General features: G+C 28.0%; 2 protein-coding genes across 2 annotated transcripts; both read left to right on the top strand.

The window, feature by feature from the left end:
* Positions 1–2,946: 2,946 nt before the first annotated feature.
* On the top strand, positions 2,947–4,328 carry OCT59_018484 (uncharacterized protein; the record flags this gene model as incomplete). Its single annotated transcript, XM_066148803.1, has 6 exons — positions 2,947–3,154; positions 3,226–3,356; positions 3,432–3,601; positions 3,750–4,038; positions 4,113–4,235; positions 4,320–4,328. The coding sequence occupies 6 exons, from the start codon at positions 2,947–2,949 to the stop codon at positions 4,326–4,328; spliced, it is 930 nt and encodes a 309-aa protein (XP_066004696.1).
* A 1,485-nt stretch (positions 4,329–5,813) lies between these two features.
* OCT59_018483 (uncharacterized protein) lies at positions 5,814–6,986 on the top strand (the record flags this gene model as incomplete). Its single annotated transcript, XM_066148802.1, has 4 exons — positions 5,814–6,021; positions 6,284–6,372; positions 6,446–6,808; positions 6,879–6,986. 4 exons carry the CDS (start codon positions 5,814–5,816, stop codon positions 6,984–6,986), a joined length of 768 nt encoding a protein of 255 aa, XP_066004695.1.
* Between the last annotated feature and the right edge of the window lie 2,886 nt (positions 6,987–9,872).

Raw genomic sequence — 9,872 nt, 5'->3', positions numbered from 1 at the left:
CAAGCATTACACTAACATGAGTTTATTTTTATTAATTTATATTAAGTAATATAAATATCTATCAAGCCACAGTGCCTGATAGAATGCATCATCTCGATTTAGGCCTCTTTCATTATCAAATCGATTATACGAAAAAACTTTTAGGGGCGCAATGTAGCAAAACTTTAGTTGATGAAGTAGATCATCGATTAGCCGCAATACCAAGATTTCCCAGTTTGAAGATCTTTACAAATAGCATACAATCAATAGCCAGATTAACAGCTAATGAGTATCGCAATCTGATGAAAGTAATGGTTTTTGTAGTGGACAATTTGTTTGTAAATAATGAGGATGATGAAAATTTTGTAAAGAATGAAGATCTGGCAAAACTTTACGAAGCTTGGAATGAAATGTATGCAATTAGTCGATATGAAAATTTCAAAGAAAGTGATTTGGCCAAATTTAGGGTATGTACTACATAATTATTATAAAACAACGCTGTCCACTAATACTTAAAATTATAATTTCAGGAATCTATAAACAATTGGTCTCAAATGTTCATAAAAATTCTCCAATGTATGTCCCCCTCGGAGTTAAAATTACCAAAACTGCATTTGTGGGCATATCATATAATTGATTCGATTCGATCATTTGGTGCAGTTAATGGATACACTACGGAGACTTACGAAAGCCTTCACAAAGAATACGTTAAGAATTCCTACCGATTAAGTAATAAAAAAAATATTGAAGTTCAAATAATGAAAATAGCAAGTATTATTTATATAAAATACACAATACTATGTTAAATTTCTAAAAAAAATTAATTTTTATAGATTCGGCAACAATCAATAACAAATATAACCCATCGATTACCAAATTCAGCTACTATATATCCCTCGTATATTTAAATTTACAGCAATACTTTTCGAATTTCTATTAAAAGATGCCCATGATTTTTTTGTAGAACAGGCTAATATAGACCACAAAATGAGATCTGGATTTGACAATTTTTTGGAATGTTTAAATCTGTATATGGATCACGAAAGTATTGCAAATGAAAGCCAAGTGACAATATACAGATCAGTTATAATAGAAAATGGTGCAATAATCATGCGTGCTACTAACAGTTATTATGGCAGACCTTGGTATAGTAATGTGTCTGTTCGTATGAATTCTGATGAATTATTTGATTACGCTTCTGATCAAGGCATTTGTTACGGGCAGGTAATTTTTTAATTGATTTGATACTACATATTTATATAATATTGCTAATTTAAAAATGATTTTTTAAATTAAGGTTTTATTAATAGCGAAAATAGAACTTAAGAATCAAAATATTCCATTAAATCTCGCATTAATTCAGTGGTATGACTTCAAATTTCAAAATCAACCACATCTTTATGGATGTCCCTTACTAGAAATTACGGAAATCTATAACTTTATTGATATAGAAGCAATACAAGATATCGTACATATAGTACCCCGGTTTAATAAAACAAATGAATATTTTGTAAATAAATACATATTTTAATAAAGTTTATTATATTTAACGACAGCGATACTAATATCTTGTATAACGTTACTGATCTAAAATATGACTATTACTTTTCCTTTTTTGATAAGGTAAGTTTTATGGATTTCCGTAAAGTTACGGTTGAATGCGTAAATTGTTCCATTTTTATTGGTTAGACTGTTCATGTCTGATCGGTTACACCAACTAATAAATTTGTGATCAAAAAATGCTGATCAAACAACCCTGACTAATATATAATGAGTTGGAATTTTATTTCACTCAGGAGTGGTATCATTAGATTTTTTATAATGTGTATGCATGCTTATGTTTTCGAAATTATATAAATTTTTTATCGTACAAAGAAAAACTTTAATGTTTATTGTTTCCATGTAAGATACGACTGACATAATTATTACTACTAAGTATGCGAAGGTTTCTGCAGTTCCTGCGAATTCTACTTTAATGACTTGTACGAAAAATTGCTTGGTTTAGTATAATGAGTAAGTATCGAAATCATGCGAATTTCTATCAATAATAATAAAACTCATGTTCACGTGTTTATGTTTTATTTCCATATATGATATAACAATGATATAATTATTAAATATTCGAAGGTTGAAGGTTACTGCGGATTCTACTTTAATGACTTGTCGAAAAATTGCTTGGTTTAGTATGATGAGTAAGTATCGAAATCATGCGGTTCTATCCATAATAATAACAGGAAAAAACTCATGTTCCATATAAAGTGATATAATTATCGAATATTCGAAGGTTTCTGCGGTTACTGCTTTAATGACTGGTACGCCTGGTTTTAGAATAATGAGTAAGTAATCGAAATTATCCTTATGTTCACGTGCGTGTTTTTATTTCCTCAACTGACATAATTATTAATAAGAAAGTTTCTGCGGTTCTACTTTAATGACTGGTACGAAAAAATTACCTGGTTTAGAATAATGAGTAAGTAATCGAAATTATGTGAATTTATCCTTATGTTCACGTGCATTTGGTTTTATTTCCTCAACTGACATAATTATTACTAAGAAAGTTTCTTTGCCTGGTTTAGAATAATGAGTAATTATCGCCTATGTTCACGTGCATGTGTTTTTATTTTCTCGACTGACATAATTATTACTAAGAAAGTTTCTTTTCCTGGTTTAGAATAATGAGTAATTATGCGAATTTATCCTTATGTTCATGTGTATATGTTTTTATTTCCTCAACTGACATAATTATTACTAAGAGAGTTTCTGCGGTTCTGCTTAATGACTGGTACGAAAATTTGCATGATGTAATTATTGAGTATTCAAAAGTTTCTGTTAATGACTGGTACGAAAAATTGCTTGATTTGGGGTTAAAGAGTTTTTTTTTTCATAAATAAGGACCAATTTTTTTTCTTCAGAAATATTTCTTTTTTTCTTAAATTGTAAGAAATCCCATTTTTCAAAAGTATCATTATGGAATCAGGAAATAAATTGAGAGAATCCTCTCGTAAGAAAATTGAGGAATTGCTAATTGAAGGGAATCATAAGCGCAGTGATAGAGGCCGAAGCAGAAGCAGAAGCAACAGCAGTAAAACCAACATCAACACCAACGAAACCATCAATGACGAAATTTATGTTACTCAGACTAAGAGATGGCTTCCTGTAAATTCAAAAATTGAAGGTATTCGCAAATATTTAAGAAATTAATAAAATTATCTTGTAATTAATTAATATTTATTGTAATTATGGTAGATCGATTAACAAAGATTGAAAATAAAATTGATACTTTAAGTAAAGAAATACAAGAGTTTAAATCCGAGTTAAAAACTTTACTTTCTGATAAAATAAATTTGACATCAAGCGTTAAAGAATCATTCATAGCGGTAAGAATATCTTTGAAATATTTAGTTTTATTATTTATTTACATTCTAATTATTTTGAATTTCGACTAATTTTAGGATGTTGTGAAAAATGTTTCGAAATTATTAATAAAAGTATCGATTTACCCAACAAAAGATGAATGTTGTGGAGCGGTTGAAGGATATTTATCACTGAACCATGCGAGTTTTTTCTCTAATTTTACTGAAGACGATTGGATCTCGTTTACAACGAGAATATACATAAACAAGTAAGTCCTTATTCGATAATAACAAAATGTTTAATAAAATAAAATAAAATATTAAGTATTAACTTTCTTCGTAGTTAACAAAACAAGTACGGTCCGTAAGAGGAACATTGTCCTCGAAATCAAGGGAGGCTATTTTTTCTATATTCAGATCCCGTTTACCACCTATAAACACAAATGCCAGGCCGTCTGAAATTGCAAAATGGAAAAGAAAACCCGAGGTTAAAAGTTGTTATGGAAGCCTGTTTACAAAGATGAATCCCAAGGACAAAAATTCTTCGATTGTTTTAGTGAGCGTTATTGACAGAGTCCTCCAAAATGACCATTCTAATGCAGAAATCGCATATGTTCTTGCGATCTGCTCAACAATTTTGAACCCAAATCATGACGAAATAATGTTGAAAAAGAATATCATGAAACAAAAAGTTAAAAAATTTTTAGTAAGTTTGTAATTTTGTAGTAGTATTTAATAAAATATCATTTCATGGCTAATCAATCATATTATTCTTTAAAGAAAAAAATCAATAATCAAACGGGCATAAAATATTCTGATTTTGAAGATAATAGCTATGAGGAAGAAGAAAGTGGAAATGAAACTGAAGATGATGAAGATGATGATGTGATGATGTATAATAAGGTGAATTTTATTATATGCATAAGATAATTATATATATGTTTATTTGTTTTAATAAATTTATTATTTTTTTTATTGGTTTGGCAGGACTGGTGAATATATTAATAATATATATAATATTACGAATTAGTAATTGATATGTACAATTTCAAAAAAAAAAATACCCCCACTCCTCTAAATTTTATAAATTAAATTTATTTGATAATCATTTAAAAGAGCATCTCTCTTCAAAAAACAAAAACAAATCAATAAATTTTACGTTTTTGTGATTAATTTATATATATAATTTTATTAATATGAGTTTTTCTCATTTGGCTGATAACTGTTAAACAATAAAAGAATTTTTATACATGAAACACAAAAAATTATTTTGAATTTGATCGCAATTTTGTTAAAATTCATAGTTACAATTGAATGTGTAAAATTGTTCTATTTTTTATTGGTTAGACTGGAGTTCATTGTCTGATCGGTCACACCAACTAATAAATTTGTGATCAAAAAATGCTGATCAAACAACCCTGACTAATATATAATGAGTTGGAATTTTATTTCACTCAGGAGTGTATCATTAGATTTTTTATAATGTGTATGCATGCTTATGTTTTCGAAATTATATAAATTTTTTATCGTACAAAGAAAAACTTTAATGTTTATTGTTTCCATGTAAGATACGACTGATATAATTATTACTACTAAGTATGCGAAGGTTTCTGCAGTTCCTGCGAATTCTACTTTAATGACTTGTACGAAAAATTGCTTGGTTTACTAGTATAATGAGTAAGTATCGAAATCGTGCGAATTTCTATCCATAATAATAAAACTCATGTTCACGTGTTTATGTTTTATTTCCATATATGATATAACAATGATATAATTATTAAATATTCGAAGGTTCAAGGTTCCTGCAGATTCTACTTTAATGACTTGTCGAAAAATTGCTTGGTTTAGTATAATGAGTAAGTATCGAAATCATGCGGTTCTATTCATAATAATAACAAGGAAAAAACTCATGTTCCATATAAAGTGATATAATTATCGAATATTCGAAGGTTTCTGCGGTTACTGCTTTAATGACTGGTACGCCTGGTTTAGAATAATGAGTAAGTAATCGAAATTATGTGAATTTATCCTTATGTTCACGTGCATTTGTTTTTATTTCCTCAACTGACATAATTATTACTAAGAAAGTTTTTTTGCTTGGTTTAGAATAATGAGTAATTATGCGAATTGTACGAAAAAATTTCCTGGTTTAGAATAATGAGTAATTATGCGAATTGTACGAAAAAATTTCCTGGTTTAGAATAATGAGTAATTATGCGATTTATCCTTATGTTCGCGCGCATTTGTTTTTATTTCCTCGACTGACATAATTATTACTAAGAAAGTTTCTGCGGTTCTGCTTAATGACTGGTACGAAAATTTGTGATGTAATTATTGAGTATTCGAAAGTTTCTGTTAATGACTGGTACGAAAAATTGTTAAAGAGTTTTTTTTTTTTCATAAATAATGGTCAATTTTTTTTCTTCAAAAATATTTTTTTTTCTTAAATTGTAAGAAATCCCATTTTTCAAAAGTATCATTATGGAATCAGGAAATAAATTGAGAGAATCCTCTCATAAGAAAATTGAGGAATTGCTAATCGAAGGGAATCACAAGCGCAGTGATAGAAGCCGAAACCGAAGCAGAAACAACAACAGTAAAACTAACATCAACACCAGCGAAACCATCAATGACGAAGTTAACGTTCTTCAGACTAAGAGATGGCTTCCTGTAAATTCAAAAATTGAAGGTATTCGCAAATATTTAAGAAATTAATAAAATTATCTTGTAATTAATATTTATTGTAATTATGGTAGATCGATTAACAAAGATTGAAAATAAAATCGATACTTTAAGTAAAGAAATACACGAGTTTAAATCCGAATTATAAAATTTACTTTCTGATAAAATAAATTTGTCATCAAGCGTTAAAGAATCATTCATAGTGGTAGGAATATCTTTGAAATATTTAATTTTATTATTTATTTAATTTCTAATTATTTTGATTGAAGGATATTTAGTACTGAACCATGCGAGTTTTTTCTCTAATTTTACTGAAGACGATTGGATCACATATTACAACGAGAATATACATAAACAAGTAAGTCCTTATTCGATAACAAAATGTTTAATAAAATAAAATAAAATATTAAGTATTAACTTTCTTTGTAAAGTTAACAAAACAAGTACGGTCCGTAAGAGGAACATTGTCCTCGAAATCAAGGGAGGCTATTTTTTCTATATTTGGATCCCGTTTACCACCTATAAACACAAATGCCGGGCCGTCTGAAGTAGCAAAGTGGGAGAGAAAACCTGAAGTTAAAGATTGTTTTGAAGGCCTGTTCAAAAAAATGAATCCCAAGGACAAAAATTCTTCGATTGTTTTAGCAAGCGTTATTGACAGAGCCCTCCAAAATGACCATTCTAATGCAGAACTTGCATATGTTCTTGCGATCTGCTCAACAATTTTAAACCCAAATCATGACGAAATAAGGTGTAAAAAGAATATCATGAAACAAAAAGTTAAAAAATTTTTAGTAAGTTTGTAATTTTGTAGTAGCATTTAATAAAATATCATTTCATGGCTAATCATATTATTCTTTAAAGAAAAAAATCAACAGTCAAACGGGCATAAGATATTCTGATTTTGAAGATAATAGCTATGAGGAAGAAGAAAGCGGAAATGAAACTGAAGATGATGATGATGATGTATAATAAGGTGAATTTTATTGTATGCATAAGATATTTTTTTTTTATTGGTGTGGCAGGACTGGTGAATTTTATGTTTTTGCGATTAATTTGTATATAAAATTTATTAATTTGAGTTTTTCTCATTTGGCTGATAACTGTTAAACAAATAAAAGAATTTTTATCCATGAAACACAAAATTATTTTGAATTTGATCGCACAAAATTTATCAATTTTGTTAAAATTCATTTTTTTGTTCCTCTTTCGCAATATTTGGAAAGTTAAATTTATTTCTATCAAGTCTGATGCCGAGTGCCACCACCATAAGAAATTATAAATTTGTGAAAAGTGTTACAAATTAACCTCTAGTTATTTGTTATATTATTTATATAGTATATATTATCAACACGTCATGCATATTTCTCTTAATTTTATATTTATCATGCAAGAATTTTTTTTTAATAGTCGAGGTCAGAATTCTTTAGGACTCTACCAAAATCATATAATTTGACTCACAGATTACGAATTAATTTTATAAATCTAGTAAATTTGATAAATTAACCTATTATGGCATATACATGTGTTCATGTGATCATCTAAAAATAGCTAAACACGAATTAAATAAACAAACTTAATATTCTCTATACGCTCTATTTTGCAAGGACTGCTCATTGTACATTTGCGTAGCAGAAGACTAGCAGAAGTATCATGGAAAGTATTTATATATATTCATAGGCTTTATGAATATTTATAATATTAATAAATTATACATGAAAAAGCTTTGCAACAGCTGCTGGAAAAATGAACGCGTACTTTCAATATAGTAGAAGTATGGAAGTTATTTATATTTATAATTTCATTAATATTCGTAGGTTTACGACTATTTCATAATATTAATAATTGTTCATGGAAAGTTTTGCGTACAATATAATGGTAAAGGTATGGAAAGTATTTATACTCCATAATTTAACTATTTTATACAATATTAATAATTATAACTGTTGGTCTAACTTTTGAACTTATAAAGTAAAAATAAAATTAACGCGTGCTCTCAATGTAGTAGTGTAGAAGGAATGGAAGGTATTTGTACTTTGTAATTTCGTTAATGTGTTTACGTCTTTTTTATAAAAAATATTAATAATCACGCATAATGAACTGTTGGTTTAACTTTTTGAACTTGTAGAAATAAAGTTAACGCGTGCTTTCAATGTAGTAGTGTAGAAGGAATGGAAGGTATTTGTACTTTATAATTTCGTTAATGTTCGTATGTTTACGTCTTTTTTATAAAATATTAATAATCACATAAAATGACAACTGTTGGCCCAATTATTGAACTTGAATATTCTTTGATGCAGAAATGAATTTAACGCTCTCAACGTAGTAGTGTAGAAGGAATGGAAGGTATGTACTTCACGATTTCGTTAATGTTCGTATGTTTACGTCTTTTTTATAAAAAATATTAATAATCACGCATATTGAAACTGTTAGTTTAACTTTTTGAACTTATAGAAATAAAGTTAACGCGTGCTCTTAACGTAATAGTGTAGAAGGGATAGAAGGTATGTATTCCTTAATTTCGTTAATGTTCGTATATTTACGACTTTTTAATAATAATCACAACTGTTTGGTCCAACTTTTTGAACTTGTAATGTTTGTTTGATGTAGAGATGAATTTAACGCTCTCAACGTAGTAGTGTAGAAGGAATGGAAGGTATGTACTTCACGATTTCGTTAATGTTCGTATGTTTACGTCTTTTTTATAAAAAATATTAATAATCACGCATATTGAAACTGTTGGTTTAACCTTTTGAACTTGTAGAAATAAAGTTAACGCGTGCTCCCAACGTAATAGTGTAGAAGGGATGGAAGGTATGTATTCCTTAATTTCGTTAATGTTCGTATATTTACGACTTTTTAATAATAATCACAACTGTTTGGTCCAACTTTTTGAACTTGTAATGTTTGTTTGATGTAGAGATGAATTTAACGCATGTTCTCAACGTAATAGTGTAGAAGGAGTGGAAGGTATGTACCTCACAATTTCGTTAATGTTCGTAAGTTTACTTTTTTTTTTATAAAAAATATTAATAATCACGCATAATGATAACTGTTGGTCTAACTTTTGATCTTGTAATATTCGTTGATGCAGAAATGAATTTAACGCATACTATCAACGTAGCAGTGTAAAAGGACTGAAGGTATGTACTTCATAATTTTGTTAATGTTCGTACGACTTTATTACAATTATGTTTATAGGTTAAGTTTTAATAACAATTTGTCTTTACAACACATCCTTTTGATATTAACAAATAATGTTATCCAAATGACTTTTATTTTATAATATCAGATATAGCAAAATATTAATCACAGATGAAATAGAAGTGAAGTTGAAAAATAAAAAGTCAAAGAACGAAAGTCAAATAAATGAAGATGAGCGACAAATAAGATTTAAAAAAATTCTATTGACGAGATTGAACGCAATATTATGATAGTTTTAAATACAAATTATTTATTGTAGCTATATTTCGAATAAAAATACAAAAATTACATAAATTTATAAAATATTACGTGTAAGTTATAGTGAAAAATGTTATTTTGTAATTACATATATTAATCACTTGAATTTGTGAAAAAAGTTCGCGAAAAAATAATATTTTGGAAAAGTTTCGAAATATTGTACCGTAAACCTGCGAAATTCTGCGATGTAAAATTATGAAATGTTATACTTTCGAAAAAGTTTTGAAATATTATACCGTAAACCTACGAAATTCTGCGATGTAAAATTACGAAATATTATACCTTCAGAAAAGTTTCGAAATATTATACCGTAAACCTATGAAATCCTACGACGTAAAATTACGAAATATTACATTTTCGAAAAGTTTCGAAATATTGCACCCGTAAACCTACGAA

The sequence above is a fragment of the Rhizophagus irregularis genome, chromosome 27, assembly GCF_026210795.1.
Source record: "Rhizophagus irregularis chromosome 27, complete sequence".
Lineage (NCBI taxonomy): Eukaryota > Fungi > Glomeromycota > Glomeromycetes > Glomerales > Glomeraceae > Rhizophagus > Rhizophagus irregularis.
Note: the sequence above shows the minus strand (reverse complement) of the source record. Positions and strands in the feature narration are given on the sequence as shown.